At 33.8% G+C, this 22,832-nt stretch overlaps 1 protein-coding gene and 1 long non-coding RNA gene across 2 annotated transcripts; both read left to right on the top strand.

Moving 5' to 3' along the window:
- The first annotated feature begins 512 nt into the window (after positions 1 to 512).
- On the top strand, positions 513 to 2,974 carry LOC139496214 (uncharacterized). Its single transcript, XR_011657565.1, has 3 exons — positions 513 to 617; positions 1,546 to 1,642; positions 2,835 to 2,974. It is a non-coding gene; the product is annotated as an uncharacterized lncRNA (long non-coding RNA).
- Positions 2,975 to 8,133: 5,159 nt separating this feature from the next.
- On the top strand, positions 8,134 to 21,805 carry LOC139496212 (perlucin-like protein). The gene is made up of 4 exons (XM_071284689.1): positions 8,134 to 8,308; positions 18,476 to 18,582; positions 20,012 to 20,108; positions 21,545 to 21,805. The coding sequence occupies exons 1-4, from the start codon at positions 8,173 to 8,175 to the stop codon at positions 21,766 to 21,768; spliced, it is 564 nt and encodes a 187-aa protein (XP_071140790.1). The 5' UTR covers positions 8,134 to 8,172; the 3' UTR covers positions 21,769 to 21,805.
- Positions 21,806 to 22,832: the final 1,027 nt, after the last annotated feature.

Genomic DNA, 22,832 nt, shown 5'->3' on the forward strand with positions numbered 1-22,832 from the left:
TTATAGCCTATTGAATTTAGAGATTAAATACTTTAAATTCGGACGAGCAGGGCGAGGGAAAATTGAACAGGTGTGATAAAGGGTGTGATAAAGGGTGCGCATCAAAGTTGCGCGATATGGATTAAACAACAGACTATTTATCAAATATTCAAAACTACTGTATTTACTACTAAATGTATGATAAATATCTGTAATGCTCGATATTCCCAGATTCCAATTTGAAATTGATTTAAAACCAATGCAATGTTAGTATTTCGCTGTAAACATCATCTTCGATATTTTTATAGAAGTTTTCATTTGAACGAAATAGGGATTGTATGAAAAAAGGATTATAAGATAACAACAGCCATTTTCCTGACTTGCTTAAGGACAATTTTACGACAAAAAATGATATACGCGTCCATCATATTGTTTCAATCCAATAATCAAATTCAATAAAAAAAAGTATTGATGTACTCACATGACTATTTTTAACTTGTTATGTAATGTCTGTTAATTTTCCGATATTAGTATTAATTGGCAGTCAACCAGACAAATCCTGTCGTCATGGCTGGTTACCATGGAGACGTACGTGTTTTATGTTGTCTATAGGAGTTGAAAACTGGAGTAACGCAGAGGTGAGTGATTGAATTCGGGATAAGAAAAATGTTAACAGTCCAAATATAACAGATATAATATTAGTTACATGGTGTGTTAGTGACCTAATACGAGATATATGGGGTCAGTAAATTCCTTATGGGTGAGAGCGAATCTCGAATACCAATTTTGAATTTACTGAACCATATATCTCGTATTAGGTCACTAGCACACCGTGTAACGAATTTATCTTACCGACTATCTACACTTGTGGTATTTTTACTAGCAGCAAAGTGATCAAGTCTTCAATATTGCCTTTTTAGTATTAAGATCCTATACTTCCATTTGTCTGTACGAAAAATTGCCAACTATAACAACTTTTTAGATTTAAGTTTATTATATGAATTAATTTCAATCGTGTATTACATGTATTTACTTCTTCGTCTATTAAATCCTTTCAGATTTCTTTTTTGTTTTTGTTTTGAAAGGGAAGTAACTCCGTTATGCTAACAGTAACAACTTGTTAGCTTTAATTATGTTTTATGAACTTATTTCAACCTTTCATCCTCACTTCGTCGTCTGTTGAATCCTTTCAGATTTTCTCTTAACACCGTGGTTTTTTTAAAGAGTGTGGCATTTGTTTTGTTTTGAAAGGGACTCCTTTCTAATCCCATATGGTTGCAAACCCTATATGGTAACTAACCATGTGACACCCTATATCAAATATACATAGTCACCACGTATAGTCCATTAACCAATCATATCCCCATAAATTTATAAGAGGTGAGATAATAATAAATATGAAAATGTTTCAGAAAAATAATATCATATTAATAAGGTGATTTTTTGTTACAACAAATAACTAACAAAAGATATCAGTTAAACTTCATGTGAAGTGAGCATTTAATTCAATTTGTGAACAAAACATGTAATCTGGGTTTTTTTTTTAAGGTACCACTATTCTTTTAGCTCCGCTGCAGGGCTCTAGGCGGATACCTCGCCGAAATACATGATGCTGAAACTAATTCCTTTTTCAAGACTCACCTGAAAGCTTTACACTTCAGCAGTAAGTTACTGTATATCTATACTAATTATATATTAAACTATGCACATTTAATACTGATATTGTTCCCCTTTATTATAATTAGGAGATAGTTTAATTTCTAGCGTATGATTTCTAATGAGACAACTATCCACCACTGACCAGATAAAGTCGGAATTTGCAACAATATCTCATCGAACGACATTCAACACTTAACAAATGTAATACCATTAAGAAGCTAGAAGAGGCCCAGGATAACACAAAAAGATTTTTTTAAAAGAAAAAATCTATATTTTGGTTTGAAATTATAGCAATAAGTCAGCAACCAGCATTAACTCGATAACATACACCTGGCCTGAGCAAACACGTAACCGGTTTAAACATAGATTTGGGTACGCTATCCATAACCTTACTTGTGGTAGTTCAGCATTAGAAAAAATGCAGAAATCAGTCAAAACGAGTTTGACATATAAGCTCGTAATTAATCATAAAACAATTTTCAAACTGACAAAATATCAATGTTCGACTGTAAGACTTCATGCAGTTACTGGAAGTTGAATAAACGTCAAGTTATATCAGTTGGACGTCACACATATGATAATTATAGTGTATTGATATTTTGTATCTAACAAAAAAGGTATTATACAAATAATTTAAGTTTTTGTTAATGACGTTTTGCATACATGTCTACAAATCTAAACACAACTTGAATTCGTAGATCAACAAAATATTTAATGCAATGGCATTTAGTAAAATTCATATATTTGCATAAATATATTTTTACAACTTGTCGTCTTCTATGATGTAAATATCTTTCCCAATTTTAAAATAAAATACAAAGATGAGAAATTCGCAATTGATATACCGACCTCGGTTAAACCCATTTATTTAGGTCCATCTTAAATATTTTGAAAAACCCAACAGTTAGAAATACCATTCATATAAAAGCTTTACTCATGCCAAGTACATGTATTTTGTATTTCTGAATTTGAAATAAAGAACACTTCTGTACATTTTTTTTGAAAAGTGCAAATTTAACAAAGACTAATAAGAGAAATTTAATGGTGGTATTACAAGACGAATACCAGAACATATTCAGAGTGGACAATTATTAATTAGTTTATACTACGCTAAACTGGTCGTCTAATAAGTTGTAAAGTGTTTGCGATATGCGTTCGATTCATCAATACATTTCTTATGACTTTATATTTCATAGATCATACAGTTTCTTATTGGATAGGATTGACTGATGTTGCTAAGTCTAATACTTGGGAATGGGTACATGGAAGATCTCTCCCTAATTTTACAGATTGGTATCCAACACAGCCCGTGGATAACGACGAACACTGTGCCTTGTTACTTGGTATCACTGCATTTAATTGGCACGATCAAAAGTGTGATGCTATAATCAATTTCATTTGCCAGGAAGACATTTATTGATTTAAATATATGATTTACATAGTATTTTTATTTACTGGCACTGGATGGATTGATTGATTGTTGGTTGCCTAGCATTGGATCAATGCCACTGCTGCTCTCATTGGGCTTTAATTCCACTGAGGTATATGAGATCAGTAGTTGGTGATATGTCCAACTTTTCTCAAGTAGTAGATATAGGAAGATGTGGCGTGAGCGCCAATGAGACAACTCTCCATCAAAATAACAATTTTAAAAAGTAAACCATTATAGGTCAATGTACGGCCTTCAACACGGAGTAACTTCTGTACATCAGATTCCTGACTTAGGACAGGTGCAAACGTTTGCAACGGGATTACTTCAGTTGATAAATTTGTAAACTATTGGGTAACTAAGGCTCCAACTCCTTCTGGTAAAGCTGCCTTTAGTTGTTCGTTCCAATGATTGATGACTTTTGATTGTGTCAGTTTTAATGGACTTCCCCTTTTTAAATCTACCTTGGATTTGTTATACATTTTTCACTATTCTTAAACTTTTCTCTTAGTCATACAATTAAGTTATCACATCAACGGTACCTTGCGTTCCAGATAAAGGTTAATCCAAACCAAAACCTATTCTGACGAATGAAATTTATCACGTTTTATTTTCATTCACGTATTCAATAATGTTTTTGGTTTGGATTCTTTGCAAAAATTGGATAAATTTTACCGTTTATATGGCTACGGGTGGAGCGAAAGCCACAGCAATACATTATCATAAAAAAAACAATACATTGTTTTAATGTTGAGGACAGTGTGGGTTCAATAATGAAATCCTGTGACTCTTTTCTGACAGGGTTGTTATTCTCTAATTTCCTGCAATGATGGGCTTATTTTGTTTAATTCTACAGTTCTCCTAGATTATATGAGAACACTGAGCGAACACAGACATATGTAACCCTGCAATATACTTTATGTGTAGAAAAACATCAAACACAAACACAGACCGGACCAAATGGATATTAAAACTCATATCTTGTCGAAAACAAAATGACAATGGCATGACTAATAAGCGAAAAATAACTATAAGATAGACAACAGTACACAAAACACAACATAGAAAACTAAAGACTGGGCAACACAAACCCCACAACAACGTTTAAGGGTATCCCATTTGTTCATGAAGGGATTTTGTTTTAGATTTCAATTCTAAATAATTGTTTCACAAAATTGTCACACCAATCAAACGATATGTTTACTTAATATACAACGGTAACGCCAATCAACCAACATTTTTACTATATAAAGATAGGTTACGTAAATCAACTAACACGTTTACTTTATATACAATGGTAACCTCAACCAACCAGCATTCTTACTATATATACAACGGTTACGTAAATTAACTAACCGTTCGCTTTATATACAATGATAATCCGAACCAAGCAACACGTTTACTGTATATACAATGGTAACGTCAATCAACCAAAACGTTTACTGTATATACAATGGTATCGCCAATCAACCAACACTTTTACTCTATATACAACGGTAGACCCTATCAACCAACACTTTTACTGTATAAACCATGGTATCACCTATCAACCAACACTTTTACTGTATATACAACGGTATAGTCTATCAACCAACACTTTTACTGTATATACAATGGTATCGCCTGACAACCAACACTTTTACTGTATATGCAATGGTATCGCCAATCAATCAACAGTTTTACTAAATATAGAAAGGCTACGTAAATCAACTAACACGTTTACTTTATATACAATGGTAACCCCAACCAACCAGCATTCTTACCATATATACAACGGTTACGTAAATCAACTTACACGTTCACTTTATATACAATGGTACTCCGAACCAAGCAACACGTTTACTGTATATACAATGGTATCGCCAATCAACCAACACGTTTACTTTATATACAATGGTAACGTCAATCAACCAACACGTTTACTTTATATACAATGGTAACGCCAACAAACCAAAACTTTAACTACATATAAAATTATAACGCCAATCAACCATCACATTTACTATATATGCAATGACAACGCCAATCAACCAATACGTTTACTGTATATACAATAGTAACGCCAGTCAAACAACACGTTTGCTCTCGTGTTTCTATTATTATAATAGAAATATCGTATATGAAGTCAATGATAGTAATTTTATGTTTTTAATATGTACATAATTTCTCGTTTATATAGTAAGGTTAAAAATGACGTCTGAACTTGCGACTTAGCATACAACTAACTAAATTGACATCATAATTGAGCCTGCTCATGGGGTTTTTGGTTATGTGATTACTAGCCATTTTTATAGTGATTATTTGATTACCAAACCAAATATTCAATAATCATTTTATTATTTGATAATCTAGGACTGTATTTTTGATTATTTTATTACATTTTTAAAAAAATTATTAATAATTTTGTGATTATAGTGGCAAAATGTTTGTGATTACTTAAATACTACTATGCCGTTACGGATTGATTGAGGGTTAGTAAAATCAATAGTGGATGTGACCAATCGAGGCTCAGTAGTGAATCGTTTATTGAATATATCGCACACAGGAATCTTGCAGTCACGTTAAGTAGAAAAATAAACAATGAAATACAACATCAATAGATGATGTCATCATTAATAGTAAACGAGACGTCATGAACCCCAATATGAAATATACTGATCCAATACGAGTCTTTATCGCACGGTGAATAAATTATGCCGTTGTGATTGGTTGAACGATTGGTCACGTGATAACCCTCTATGGATCCGTAAGGGTTTAGTAAATTTTATATGGGGTACATGACGTCACGTAATAACCCTCTTTGAAACGGCGGTGGGTTAGTAAATTTCATATAGGGTACATGACGTCACGTCTTCTGTAAATGGTGACGTCTTTTATTGATAGTTGGGTATCTCATTGGGTTTTTTTCCCACAAAAACCGGTAAAAAAAATCTGTTGTGCAATACATTCGTTATACAGTTGACCACTGACCCCTACGGACCATAGAGGGTGAGTAAAATGCATAGGAGATACAGCGTTCGGTCTCACGCCCTATGGATTTTACACATCATCTATAGGTCCGTTAGAGTCTGCATTGAACCTTGCAACTTATAATAGGGGGTCATCACGTGAAGGCGTTAAAATCCCGCTGCAATTGTTTGCACCTGTACTAAGTCAGGAATCAGATGTTCAGTGGTTGTCGTCTGTTTATGTGGTTCATTCGTTTTTTCATATCGATTAGACTGTTGTTTGTCACGTTTCAATGGTTTTACACTAGTAATTTTTGGGGCCCTTTATAACTTGATGTTCGGTGTGAGCCACGGGTCCGTGTTAAAAACCGTACCTTGACCTATAATGGTTTACTTTTATAAATTGTGAGTTAGGACTCATACCACATCAAGGGCAAAAACAGGATAGTAGCTTTCAGTCAAAAAAAGGCAAGATGCACAACTTGGCAAAGAATAACGGCAGAACGTCATGTTTTTGTATAATAAGTCAAAATAAACTAATAAAAAAATTGCCGGAACAAATTTAAATGAGGTGAAAAGGGTAAAAAGGCAGGGCTGGACAAAGAATTTTTCATCCAAGCCCCCTCCTTGTACGTTCCATTGAACACATAACATAATAGTGTGATTTGCATTACTATCGTCAATTGATACATTCTTGTTTGAGATTGTTGCTGTGAAAAGGGAGACAATCCATTTTAAAATACGTTCAATCGCAAAATACATTTCTGTATCCCCAACCACAAATATTGTCGTCCATTCATCATCGTATTTGGGTTTTTTGTTCGTTTATTGTACAGATATCTGGTCTGTTTTTTTCCAAATGAATTGTGTTACATGTTGTCTTTGCCTTTATAGTTTACTCTAATGTATGTTTTTTGCTTATTGTTGAAGGCCTTACATTAAACTAAAGGTGTTTACACCTACGGTGTTTAGTCTCGGTTGGTAGTGGGCTCATGGGCAATCATACCACCTTTTTTGTCAGATAGACATTTGAAACTTTAGATATCAAATAATTTGCCTCTTGAAACTCTGGTCCTCTAATAAAAATAATCTCGATAAAAAATTCCGTAGAATACCGTAAATGGAATTGAAGAGATATCAATCCAGAAATCACGTTATTCCCACATCGAATTAAGCTTATATGGGTAAATGCCCCATCACATCGCTTAGTTCAACTCAGCTAAAGTTGCATAAATTGTTCAAATTTATTTTCCTGTACTGAAAATTTATACCAGAATCCTTTCCTTTTCGGGTTTTATAAACGAAATATTCTACACGTCTTCTTCTATCAGTAATTCGTTTTGCTTGCTGTTGGATAAGCCTAATGATTGAATAAATTATAGAACATTGTCATAAGCAAACCAACGTAAACAATTTGAACATCAATCATAAAAAAATAACACCAAAAATACCGAGCTCGAAGCATAACTCAAATCTAAGAGTCCTATATCAAATGGCAAATTTAAAGTTCAAACTGATCAAATGAATGGAAACAAGTGTCATATTCCTGATTTGGCACAGACATTATTAAGACTTCTTAAAAGAGATCAAGGAAACCACAGCTTGGCTGTTTTGATGATAATTTCAACCTCAAAAGAAACCCGAGTAGAAAGCTTATTAACCAAGGTTATGTCTCGCCCTTTTTCTAAAAAAAAGTTCCCCAGAACATACCAAGACCTTGTTCAGTGTTTTTGATAAATATTACATATCAACTTCACAAGTAATACCCGGTGGTTTTGAAGTATAGATGTTAAATACTAACGTTGTTTATTATATCAATTACGTGTTATGTTATTCCTTTATTTGGCATTGTTAATTATCAATTTTACTGTTTGGTGCTTTGTTTGTAATATCCAATCATTTGATGAGTTACAGCTTTCGATTTTGACATTTGATAAGGAACTTCCAGTTTTGAATACTTTTCACTATAAAAAGAACGTTTAAATTGCTCTATACCAATACAGTCTCATCTATTTTATTTTTGTAGTTGACTTTGAAGACGACTGATTTATGTTTAAAAATCCACAATATTTCCCGAATTTATCGTATTGTGCATACTCGTTGACCAGATAAAGTCATATTTGGCTACGAATAAAAGAAGTTTAATATCGTAAGGCAATGCTCTTATCAGTGACAGACAACATACCTAGATTTACTTATCACAGACGCTATAAGTGTGTCAATGACATATTAACTAGATATAAGAACATGAAAGTAGCTCTAGTCTTAATTATTTTCAAAACAGTAACCACTCGTAAGTATACAGATATTTTATACTTATCACGTGACTTGTCTTTACCTGGCAGCCAGGTGAGTACTTTAATGGTATGTGTTGAAGGCGTTATTGTGAATTTGAAACTTATAACAGCAGTTAAAACCCTATTTTGCCGAGCATTTACTTATTATGTGTCATGGATGGGTACCCCATATCCGTTCTTTTCTAATTCATTTGGTATTCTTCCAAAAAAAGGTAGATTAATAAATATGTCTATCATATGATAAAATCAAATCATCTGAAAAAAGCAGCAGAAAACACAGATTCATCCTAAATAAATAGGATTTAATTCTTCATGCTTTGTTTGATTTTTGAATTACTATTAGTTAGATTGGAGAGTAACTACTGAGTTAATAGAAGACAAAACTCGCATCAGTTATAAACAAGTCATACGCCTTGTACATTTGATGTACAAACATATTATTTATAAAATAAAATGACAAGAATACAGTTGAAAGGAATTGTTTTTATAATACCAATTGGATACACGGGGTACTAGACGTTCGTACACAATAATCATTATGGTCATGTAGTTAAGGGTCGTATTTGATTAAGTGGATGCACCAATTAAGATTCAAAAAAATTATACATGTATCATAATTGGTATAAAAGAGTCTCACAGAGGCGGATTTAGAGGGGGCCAGGGGGCCCGGACCCCCCCCCCCCCCTTTTTGGAAAAAAATTGGTTGCTTATATAGGGAATCACTGAAGCGTGACTGGAGCGGGGCCCCTCTTAGCACAGTCAGTGGGCCCACTTAAGAAAATTTACAGATCCGCCAGTGTCTCTGTTTTGGATTTGTGTAAATGTAAACGTTTATAATTATATTTTATATTTAAATAATGAACACAGTCAAGTCTAATGTTTATTATTTGTTTCACGAATTTTCATATAAATTATGTATAATACAAATAACGGGTTTGATGCACAAGATGTGTATTTAGACAATCAAAGTCACTCCATGAAAGCTCGAATCAGAATTTGAAAATAAGAAAAAGGATGTAATTGTTAAGAGCTTATATAAAAGAAAAAAAATTAAGAGGAATAAGAAGTATGCGTCAGGGAGATAAACTCGACAACGATTAAGGACCACTATTATTTGAAATAAAGTTTTATATTTTACCCAGGGCAACGGGACAAGTACTAATAATGTAAACACGACACCTTGTGTGGTGTTTTGTCAATAGCATGCATTTCATTTTCTGCCACTATCTATTTTTTTCAATTTGCAAATTTTCAAAAATTCACTTTCTTTCCCCATTAATGAGATGTAGGCGTTACAAAAGCTGCTGAACTAATGACTTTGAATCCACCGATCTTATATTGAACTAATATAGGTTGAGAGTCAATCGCTGTTACAAGGTTTTTTCAGACAAGATCGCTTACTCTTTTGCAATTGAAATTAAAATAAATGGTCCTTAACTTAATCATATGATTAAATATCGACATTTCATGAAAATAATTTGGGTTTTTGTTTTATTGATCAGAGCAAATTTTGATTCACCAATACACGTATTTGTATGTCAATACGTGAGTGCCATGCAACAAAACTGGTGTTTCATGCTTTGACAAACATTATCGACCATGTGAAAGTGTGTATTTGACAAATGAGGGAGGAAAGATACCAGAGGAACAATCAAACTCATAAATCGAAAATAAACTGACAACGCCATGACTAAAAATGAAAAAAAACAAAACAAGCAGACAAATAATAGTACAGAAAAAACAACATAGAAAACTAAAGACTGAGCAACACGAACCCTACCAAAAACTGGGGGTGATCTCAGGTGCTCCGGAAGGATAAGCAGATCCGACAAATGACAACTATCAGTGAACTTCGATAGTCCCAGATTTTTATTGAAATTGACAAGAATGAATATGATGTCAGTAATTCGCCAAATATATTACCATCGATATTTTTCCTAGTTTCCATTTGACGAAACAGTGGTTGACATGGTGATGATAGTAACCAGTTGTTGTCATAATAGAAAACTGTTCATCTGTATGTAGAATCTTAAAATTTCATTTACCGATTTTCATATCATCAATAACGAATTGTGAGAGTCATCCATCTGAATAAAGATGATTAATAACTGTCGCAAACGTGGCCTATTTATTTAAAACAAGTTAATATGAAGTTATTTACAAAAAAATGATACATAGAACTGATGTGGTGATTACAATTGTGTACATGAGATGAAGCCATTTAAATAAGAGTAGAGACAACAGCATATGTAAGCAACTCTCTGAAAGAGTCAACTGTCTGTGAATTAACAACTGCAGTTTTTAATCGATCCCATTGCGTTATTGTGTAATGGAAAAATAGAAATCTGTACGAGTCTTTGGATGTATAAATATGTCTGAAGGTGTGTGAATAATGTTTCTTGGTTCTTGAGAGTGATGAAATGAGAATTATGCTAGATGATATAACATCAAGATGGTGTGTGATATTGTACGTTATTTGCGTTGGAGTTAATTATGTCCAGTTGATTGTTATGATACCCGTTGTAGGCATACCGATCAGCTCTCCCTAGGACCCTCTCTATCTCCAAGATAGATTCTGAAGTGTGGGGGTTCCAAACCGAGCAAGAGTACACGAGTTTTGAACGTTCAAATGATTGGTATGCCTGGCTCTTAATGTTTTGATTTGATGTTTTCATGTTTCTTCTAAGAAAGCCGAGTGTTTTATTAGCTTTCGAGATATTGTCATCTATAAGTTATCTTCCGGAGCACCCCTAGTTTTTTGGTGGGGTTCGTGTTGTTTATTCTTTAGTTTTCTATGTTGTGTCGTGTGTGCTGTTGTTTGTTTGTCTTTTTCATTTTTAGCCATGGCGTTGTCAGTTTGTTTTAGATTTATGAGTTTGACTGTCCCTTTGGTATCTTTCGTGTCTCTTTTATCAACGGTACGAGGATTATAATTTAGTACGCGAGACGCGCGTTTCGTCTACATAAGACTCATCAGTGACGCTCATATCAAAATATTTATAAAAATGACCACATTGTTGTTTACTGGGCTGGTGATACCCTCGGGGACGAAACATCCACCAGCAGTGGCATCGACCCAGCGGTGAAAATAATTATCAAAGGTACAAGGATTATAACTTAGTACGCCAGACGCGCGTTTCGTCTACATAAGACTGATCAGTGTTTGTCCCATTTTCGGTTTGATTGTTGTGTGATGTCTCAGTACTTAGCAGATATAACAGTTGCTACAATGTGATTGGGAAGAGTGTAATTATGTTGTAAAGTTAACGTTTAGTTGTGACAGAGAGAATATTAAACTTGTCTGGATGAAAGGCCATCAGCCAGTCCACTTCCTATTTCGCAGGTGCATCAAGATCAGCTTTCAGTTTGAAGCAGCCACCCTGGGATTTAACAGGCATGTATATGATACTGTCATGAGGAAATAATCTTAGTTTGCTATAAGTAAGGTAGTCTGGGAGGTCGTTAATATTAGCCAAGAATACGACTGAACCTAAGACAGTACATGGTGGAACCGCAGAGGTGACTGGGACTGGGACTGTGCTTGATGATCTTCCCTCCAGAACAACTGTCTGAATACGGTCGGAGAGAAATGCAGAGAGAGGTCCATTTCAATGTGTTTTAATTGATTACTAGTAAATGATTTAATTTGTATAGTAAGTGACGTATGGATCTTTATCAAACTTTTTCGCAAAGTCCATTACTATTAATATGTTTGTGTAAGTAAGTAAGTAAGTAAGTATATCATTTATTATAGTGACATGTGTAGTATATATAATATTACATAATAAGAATACAATAGTTAAATAAATTTACACCCGGCCCGTTGGACCTATAAGTCACTTTAAACCTAATGTTCAAATTTGCATTGCGCAATGTGATTGTTACTTATAAAGAAGTTCCTTTCTTTTACAGAAAAATAAATTTAAATATTTAGCAGTTTGTCTTTGATGAAGTGTCATTAAATTAGCAAATGTTCTATTGTCAATAAAACTAGAACACACCCGCGAAATCGCGGGCATTCAGAGCGTAGTTTAAAGTATCAGTATGTAAAGTGTTGTTGGAAGAATTTTGTTAAAAACAGAATGACTGGAGAATTTCAGCAAAAGTATCATAAGTCATAGGTTATTGGGGACAGGAAAATGTTTTTTTACCCTCCACCTTTATTTCCAAAGTTCACAATGTTTGGTTTTCTATCAATTTCAATATGAACATACATGTAGTATGTTATGAACATTTATTTAAGTAAGGAGCCTGTAATTCAGTGGTTGTCGTTTGTTTATGTGTTACATATTTGTTTTTCGTTCATTTTTTGTACATAAATAAGGCCGCTAGTTTTCTCGTTTGCATTGTTTTACATTGTCATTTCGGAGCCTTTTGAAGCTGAGTATGCGGTATGGGCTTTACTCTTTGTTGAAGGCCGTACGGTAACCTATAATTATTAATTTCTTTGTCATTTTGGTCTCGTGTGGAGAGTTGTCTCAACATGGCAATCATACCACATCTTCTTTTTTTTTGTAATCAATGAATTTTGTAAAAGATTTAATGATTGGAGAATTTCAGAAAAAGTATCAAAAGTTCACATGAATAATTTTAGCGCTTATCTGTATATTATGAACATTCATTACTATATAAATAAAGCGTATTTACTTTCAATTCTAAGTTTACTAATCGATCCATGGTGATCATTGATATAGTATACAGACCCTCTCTATTTAATAAACTCTGTGACTGCCGTGGATAGTAAACTAGAAAATGATAGCAGATAAAATTCTGAAAATACACTTTATTCGTAGTATATGTATGTTCAAAGTATACAGAAAAACGCAAACCGGAAGTCTAATCTGACTTAAAATTTCGTACAATGACGGGACAATACCCGGATGCCTTTTTTCTCGTTTTCTCCTTAAATAACTCAATCTGAATAATCATATGAATGGATGACAAATGCGACTATGCACTGTACCTATAGGACACAGAGGCATGTTGATTAATTTATTGTGGAAAGAAGAGAAGCGACACCAAAAATGAGGTCTTCTCGTTTAATAGTATAGATGTCTATCAAGGTTCACTGATTCAAATAATAATTGTCTTAAATTATGGTAAGCTTTACAGTACAACAAGAAATGTTTTTCATCTTCAACAGATCCGTCATCGCAGAAAGTGCAAAATCGTTCATCAGGAGCCTCATTTCTAAATCGTCCAGTTTCAATGCGTAAGGGTAGAATACCACAGCGAAATTGTGCCATAACTGATCGTTCCTGTTTCTTAATGTTCATTTTGACGTAAAGTTCAGTCTCGTACTTCTGTTTAATAGTAATGTAAGTCCTTAGTTTGGGTAGAGAAGTGATTTTACCAGTCCAATCGTTTTCACAGTATTCCATAATCTTTGTTTTAAAAAGTTCAATGTTGCATAAATTTACATATTCATAGCAACTGTCCATGTCCACTTTGTGAAAAATTTCCTTCATCTGAGAGCTCCACTGGCCCGATTTATTATAGTTCCAAAGAAAAAGCTTTTTCGTTAGTCTATCATTGTCCATTTTAACAAGCCGATTCCATCTTCTAACCATAGAAATCCACCGTCTTAAAGTTGGCTGTAACCATCCTAGTTCACTGTTTAGAGAAACTACTGGTGCAAATCTGTGTAATCCCAAAAAATATCTAATAGCACGGTTTTGTACAGATTCAATGGAGTGGTATGTTTTATATCCCCAAACACCTGCGCAATAATCAATGACTGGTACAACACACGACTCGAAAAGGGTTTCAAATGTTTTAAATGCAACGTCCTTAAAATTGTGAATCTTTGATATCATACCTCCTAGTGCCCGTCCTCCAGCTTTACCTAATGTTTCGGTCGCAATACTAAAATCCATTTTATCATTGAAAATAATGCCAAGATATTTGTAGTGACTTACATATTGTAAACTGTTTGGTCCAATCTTGAAATTAAAGTTGCTTCGTGGGACACGCTGTTTTCTAAAATGCATGACATTTGATTTTGAACAGTTAACATTGAGTCTCCATCGTTGGCACCAACTGTATAACACATCTAAGCAACGTTGCATATCATTTTCGTTCTCTGTTAGAATAACAATGTCGTCAGCATATAATAGAAGACTGATTTTCTCATTATCAAAAGGTATTCCAGTTTCTAGATCTTTTATTTCAGTAGCTAAAACGTTGACAAATAAAGCGAACAATGTAGACGATAAATTATCCCCTTGGCGTACCCCGTTTGAACACTGGAACCAATTTGTACGATGATCATTTACGCAGACACATGATTCTGTGTCAATGTATAAGCTAGAAATAGCATTATACATGTTTCCGTCAATACCGTTTAATTGCAGTTTGTATTGTAATAAATCCCTATCTACATAATCAAATGCTTTTTGCAGGTCCACAAAGGTAGCAAATGTTGATTTCCTATCCTGAATAAGGCAATTCAAAGAAAACACATGATCCTCACATGACCTATCTCTTCTAAAACCATTTTGTTCATCAACAATTAATCCGTTGTCTTCTAATTTTGCACTCGGTTATTTAAAGTAGAACTGTAACATTTCGCAATTACCGAGAGTAAACTAATCCCTCTGTAATTCATTGGAATTCTCGTGTCAATAGCAGAACCTTTCGGAATTGGTCGAATTAGTGCTTTCCTCCATAACGACGGAACTTTTCCTGTGTCAAAACAGAACTGAAATAACACCTGCAATAGTTTAATAATTGGTTCATTTTTAAGCACTTCATTATAAATTCCATCTATTCCAGCAGCTTTTTTCTCTTTCAAATGTAAAACAACTTTTTGTATTTCGTCTATATGAATGTTCTGATTCAGTATATCATTTGGTATATACAACGGGTCAAGCATATTATCTTCTAAAAGTCTTTTATGTCGTAATGCGTTTTCATAAAATTCATCATCGTAATCGTCATTGATGTTCATGTACAAATTTCTAAAATCAGATTCCCATTTGTTTATCACTGTTTTCTCATCGAATGACGTAGAACCATCGTCATTAACACATTCCATCGGAATAGCATTCTTCTTCTTAGGACCAAGTTTTTGTAATTCTGCCCAAAATTTTTTCGGATCTTCTGAATTCAGAGTTTCTATTTGTAAAGATAAATCCTGCTTATATTTCCGTTCATGAAATCGTAAACGCTTATCGAATTTCTTTTGCGCCATAACAAATTTGTCCCGTGTCTCACGTTTCGCTTTACTGGTTCTAGATTTCCTAAATTGTTTTTCGCAACTGTGCATAGTTACCCATAAATCACTTAATTCTTGATTCCAGAATGGTTTTTCGTGTTTAAAATGTTTTCTTGTTTTTCTAAACGCCTCATGATATGGTATTGTTTCTTCCATTTCTTTTGTAACAAGTTTGCATAATTCTTCGTAGACCGTATCAATGTCTTCTTGCTGTTCTCTGCAGAGTTCAATTTGACGAATAACCATATGTATAGCCTCTTTCGTGATGTCGGAGCACATAAAGTTTGACGGTATTTCTTTAAATCTGAATCTTTTCTTTGTCGGCAAAACGTTATGTTTCACATTTTCAGATTTAATTATAAAGTTTTCGACATAATTAAATATTAAAAACGCATGGTCTGGAATTCTACTTCTTGTTCCAATAAGATGCTGAATTCTTTCGGATTCGATTATTTCATTGCATGTGATAATTTCGAAATTTTTACAATTTTCAACTAAATCATGCGGAACACATACGTAGTCAACAACTGCTTTTCCTTTTACTTTTAATGATATTGATGTGAATTTGTTCGACTGTTCTCCTGATCGGCCATTTAGAACACAAAATTTACTATCATTTAGAAATTCGGAAAAAGACTGTCCATGTTGATTATGAGTCTTGTCAATAGTTTCTCTCGTAGTAACATTATCGAATTCGGTAGAAACATCTTTTAGGTTTCCTAATCTCGAGTTAAAGTCACCTAATAGAAATATAGCATCAACATCATAATTCAAGTAGATTTGGGAAAGAACATGTGAATAGAACGTTTGGGCGCCGCGCCCCCAAGGTGAATTCTCCGGCGGAAGATAACATGAAAATGCAACACAAGTAAAATCTGTTTCTTTGTTTCTAAATAGTAACCCTAAAATACCATCGACACTTTTATCTATAATACGTACATCAAAACTTTTCAAGATAGAATGCTTTACAAGAAATCCTACACCCCCGGAAGCTTTCGGGGCATTTCTATGAATAAAAGTTCTATTAGATCCATACCATTTATATCCATCTTCTGCTAAATCTAGTTCATTTGTTCCCGACAGGTGAGTTTCGCAAACACTAACAATATCTGCATTTATATTACAGATTAAGGCTCTTCTCAAATTATTGTTATTTACAGTCCAACCACCAACATTGATTTGACAAAACTTTAAGGAATGTTCAACAGACCGGTTTAAATCCTATTTGGTACCATTAGTTTGTTCATTCTCACTAGCTGCTTCCGTTGTTTTCTTTATTACCCGTCCGTTAGCAGTCAATCTGTACGATGAACCATGTGGTAATTCCTTCAACAGAGTTCTTGTATTAATTTCAAACATACGTTCAACATGAGATTTACTGCTGCGTAAATAGATGTTTTTGAAATTTGTCGAGTTGCAGAGTTTATGTTTTTCTCTTAAAATACGTCTTTTTGTATCAACATTCGTAGCAATAATTTTAACAAATCCAGGTCGGTCATGTCTTCGACTTTTCAATCTAAATGCTGCCACAATATCATTTTCGGAAATTTCAGTGTTAATTTCGGCAACAATTTGCTTGGCCTTAATCAAAATATCTTCACCTTCTTCAAACGGAACACCAGACGCAATAACCGTAATTTCATCATTGTTCAGCGGATTAACTTGATTGTTTTGGAATGACTGATTTGTTTGGTTCACGTTCGTTGCACCACTAATGCTGCCTTCGGCAACAACTCCTTCCACTACCGTTAATCTATTCATAACACTTTTGACACTGTTTGACAACTGTTCAATCTTAGTTTGTTGTTGTCCCCATTGTAAATCAATATCAGATTTCAAAACTTTGACTTTATCATCTATACTAGACATAAGTTCTGTTTTCATTTTATCAAGTTTACTTTCAAACATCTTTTGCATAGACGATTGGCCTTTCTTTATATTATTCATAGATTCTATAATAGTTTTGAACTGAGCTTTTATATCATCATCGTCAGAAGACATTTTGTATAGTTTACCTTCTGGTTTTGGAGTTTCGCCGTCTGATAATCTTGGTCTTTTTTCACCTTTGTTCTCCAGATTCTGTGACATTTAGTAGATAAACACCATAGGAATCATTCTCACAATAAATATATTTCCAAACTATATCCAAAGTAGCAAATATTTCAATATTTTCAAGCACAGATACACAAAGAACTTCAAAACGTGACGCATGCGCAATCGTATTATTATATGTGTATTTGAATTGTTTGTGGATTTAAGTTCTTGGATGAATGAGATAAGTTGTGTTTCGCAAGATGGAGAGTACCGAAAGTCATTAGGTGGTACAATATAGAGATCCATTAATTTGCAGCAAATACAAATTAATGAGATGGGTCTATAATTGACAGGTTTATGTTTATCCCCATTTTTATATGCTGGTGCGACTCTAGCATGTTTCCAGTCGTTAGTTGTGATTCCAGTGACGTAAGATTTTTGAAATTTGGCATTGAATCTGTGTCTGCATTTCTTTGAGTAAGCGGTCACTGATGTTATCTTGGCTGTTGGCTTTATGAGGGCTGATCTTATTTAAGAGCTTTTTCATCCGATTTGATGTTATATGAAATATACTGATTCTAGAATGTGAACTGATACCCTTGTTTGGTATTTGGTCATTCGGCACTGGGGTAAATACAGATATAAATTTTTTTTAAACTTTCTTTGAAGTGTCTTTAATGATGCTGCCGTCTTTATTTGTTTACTTTTATGAATATTAGTCGAGAGGTTTGAAGGCGGTTCATTATTTTTATCAACCATATATTTTTAAAGAAAATAACACATTTAAATGTAAGCGTCCATGATAAATCAATTCATTATTTAAATTAATTCAAATTAAACTCATGCAAGTACACATACGAATATTCATTAACTAGCTATAGTAAATAAATGTAATATCCTTTTTAAATTTTAGTTTTAATTGGCAATAAACCGGACAAAGCATGTCATCACGGTTGGTTACCATGGAGACGTACATGTTTTATGTTGTCAGTAGGAGTAGAAAACTGGAGTAACGCAGAGGTGAGTAATTAAACGCGGGATAAGAAAAATGGGCGCATTACGTTTGCGCGCATTTGGGGATTAAAATGTTTTACGTTTGCGCGCAGCTTTTGATTACATTTTAGCGAATTTACTTTACATGTTAACTCAGGTAAAAAAAAAGGGTAATATAGAAATACAAATATACAAGAATTGAAATTAAACCTTCATTTGCTTAAATTCTAAATCAAAATATAAAGTGAGCATAATAAATATCGTTACAGACTAAGACATACATGTAATTTCATTGTAAATATTTCAGATAATTTGATGGAGCAGTTCAAAAAATATCAGGTTTGAGAAATTAATAGACCTTCATTTCTCAAAGCAATTGGCTTCAAATAATTCTAGGCACGTACCAACAGGCAAAGTCGTGTTCTACCAATGCTTTTAGTTTATACCTTTTAGATTAGCTGTTTTAACATTTCAACATTTTTATCTGTATATTTTTAATTCCTTGTGCATGATAAAACGGAATTATCCTGTCTGAAATCCAACTTCCAGCTCTTCATTGGTTCGCAGAGGTATCAGACTGATAGAAGGGGTATTTGCACTTATAAATATTTGAATAAATTAATAAATTAATCAGTAATATGGCCTATATTAACCTGAGTTTACCTGTCAAATAAATGCGCGCAAATGTAATCAAAAAGTGCGCACAAATGTAATGGTAATGCGTGCAAACATAATGCACCGGAAAAAATAGACCATATACAAACATTCGCACTATCATTTTTTAGGTTCAGTTGACCGTGAAAATCGGGTCAAAACTCATTAAAATTAGAATAATCATATCATAAGGAACATGTGTACTAAGTTTCAAATTGATTTGACTTCATCAAAAACTCGATCAATAACTTAAACCCGAAGCAGGAAAGACTGACGAACGGACGGACGGACGGACGAACGAACGAACGAACGACGGACGCACAGACCAGAAAACATAATGCCCATAAATGACACATAAAAAAGGTATTAAATCACACAATTACTTAACTTCAAGAAAATTCTAAACGGAAAAACCCTTTTCAGATACCAAAATCAAAACCTCAAACAAATGATTATTAATTGTTATATACCGGACTTTGTACCAGTATTTTCTTGTGTAGAAAATAGTGGATTGAACCTAGTTTTATCGCTAGCTTAACCTCTCACTTGTATGACCAGCTACAATGATAAATGTACATTTTTTTCCGAAACAAAATATCGTATTAAGACAATATTTGACAAAAGATATGAGGTCAAATTTTATGAGAAGTGAACGTTTGTTTATTTTTATCCCTGGCGTTGTCAGTTTATTTTCAATCTATGAGTTTGACTGTCCTTCTGGTTTCTTTTGTCACTCGTTTATTTAAATCTATGAACAAAACGTGTAAACATGTTTATATTGAAGATATCATTATTCTTTTAGCTACGCTGTAGGGCTCTAGGCGGATACCTCGCCGAAATATATGATGCTGAAACTAATTCATTCTTAAGGAATCATCTGAAAGCTTTACACTTTAATAGTAAGTTATTGTATATCAATGTTGCAATATTAACTCACTCTTATATTGCTCCCACTTAAAAACAAAAGATGGGCTATGATTGCCAATGAGATAATTATCCACCAGAGATGTAAGTCGCTAACAGTTGCATTGCCTCTTAAAATTAGCACAATCAAACTACGTAGAAGCCTTTGGTATCGTTTGCATCTCATCTGTAAAAAGTTCCAGGGTTAACAAAATATGGGAATTTTCAAAAGAAAAAAAGTTGTAATCAGATTTCAGAAAAAAAGTCAACAACGAAAAGATTGACAGTCTAACTACAGGTTAAAGTGAAAAATTTGCAAATATTAATCTTCATTGAATTCTGGTATAATTGTTAGAAAATAAAATAACAAAAAATACTGGACTGCAAGGAAAATTCAACACGGAAAGTCCATAATCAAAAGTCAAAATCAAAAGCTCAAACGCATCAAACGAAAAATAATAAATGTCACATTCCTCATTAAGTATAGGCATTTCTAATAAATAGCCCCCCCCCCCCCTCCCCCTACCTTTTTTCGAAGTTAAATGATTGCTCCCTAAACAGAACTCTATAACCCTAATTAGGATGGTAAACAACGTCATGTATTATTTAAAGGTTGATGCGGATTATTTGTAAAGTAGGTCTTGGTATCTTCCTTTCGAAAAAGAAAAAGACGTTCTTCAGCATTTATTGGTTCATGAAACATTTGCCCCGACACTGGTGACGTTTTATAAAGTCTGAGTAGGAACTTCAAGTTTTTGAATATCAAATAAGTTTGGGAAATACACATCCAATTATGCAGGCGATTGGTATATTGAAACTAGGTGAGGAAAATTGATAATTTCAAAATTGAAATTGTTTTGTTTATTATAGATTTTAGTACTGAGATGACCACTAATGTCAAACTTGAGGTGTAAGTTTAAAAATGAAGCTCAATATATCTCAATATTGAATTGAATGATCGGGATTTTTTATCCTCTTGGTTTGACAAACGTCTGAAGGAACCCCGACTCTTCTGAAAATAAAAAAAGCTCGGCAAGGAGAGGGGCACAATTCGTTCCCATAGAAATGCCAACAATTTCATATACAATTGAGAACGAAAGAAATTACCTTCAAATTCAAAACATTTATTGTCAATGAAAACTCCAGCATGCCTATCAGTTGTTCCTCTGTGTGGCGTTATTACCTTTTTGTTCACTATTACCAAAATATGCCGTATGGGATCCCAAAGTAATAAGTGCAAAGCGTTTTCTACTATTTTATATTGAAAAGCGTTGTGGCCTATTCCAATTTCACGTGGGCAATGGTGGTCTACCGGGTTGAAAAATCAAAAGATTTGATAGAACTTAACTATTGTACTGTGTTTTACAGAATATTTTTTTTCAAATTGTTTCAGTGATTAATCAAGGTTTGTGAATGACTTAATATTTTATAGATCACACAGTTTCTTATTGGATAGGATTGACTGATATTGCTAATGTGAATACTTGGGAATGGTCACATAGCAGATCTCTCCCTAATTTTACGGACTGGCATCCATTACAACCTGGGAACAACAACCAACACTGCGGATCATTACTTGGTTTCTATGGATTAGATTGGCACAATCAACATTGTGATACCATTAACCATTTCGTTTGCCAGGAAAATTTGTATTGATCTAATTATGTAATAAACTTAGTACGTTTGTTTAAAAGTTTTTCTTAACATTTAGTAGCATTAGATCGGTGCCAATGCCGGTGGACAGTTATGCCACATGGGTATAATGACACCAGTATTCAGAACTTTGTTACTAATGTGACTATAACGACCTACTTTTCTCTACTATCCATTTGGTAGATTTATAATTGTTAAGAACACTAAGGTTCCAAAGTTTGAGATAAAGTTGCCTTCAAATGACTTCGCTATTCTTTAAATATATCCTTTTAAGTCATACAACTCCTAATATTTCCACGTATTAAACATTCTTCGCTTTCACATGTACAAATTGTACATCATAACATCAACGTTACCAAGCATTCCTGGTGAGTGTAGGTTCGGAAAAGCGCTTCTTATGCACGAAATTTATCAACCTAATGCAAAAAGTCCTATTGTTTTAGCATGTATACTAATGAAGTAAAGGCAACGGTCAAAATCTAGAACGTCACCTATGACCTTGAGCTCAATTTGAAGGTTATAAACCAAGGAGCCCAAATCAAAAGACCAGAAGCGGATTGAAGGGGGGGGCAGGCCTCCCCCCCCCCATTTTTCAGAAAAAATTTGCTTGGTTATATAGGGAATCACTGAAACGTGACGGAATCGGCCGCCCCTTAGGCAGTCAGTGGGACCCCTCTTATGAAAATGTCTAGATCCGCCACTGAAGACACTAGGTCTTTATTATATATGGTGAATGAGTTATATTTCACCACACGCGTAATTTTAAATATAAATGGGGTGATAACTCAAATTCAATGTTAGCGTACCTTTTCAACCAAAATGTATGTGTTGTCGATATATTATACAGTCTTTGAAAAAAAGTGAAAATGAGCCAATAGTTATCAAAGGTACCAGGATTATAATTAAGTACGCCAGATGCGCGTTTCATCTACATACGTCTCATCAGTGACGCTCAGATTAAAATAATTTTAAAGCCAAACAAGTGCAAAGTTGAAAAGCATTGAAGACCCAAAAATTCTAAAACGTTGTGCAAAATACTAGTACGTCTAATGTAATCCATTCCTGGG

This window comes from Mytilus edulis, chromosome 11, assembly GCF_963676685.1.
Source record: "Mytilus edulis chromosome 11, xbMytEdul2.2, whole genome shotgun sequence".
Lineage (NCBI taxonomy): Eukaryota > Metazoa > Mollusca > Bivalvia > Mytilida > Mytilidae > Mytilus > Mytilus edulis.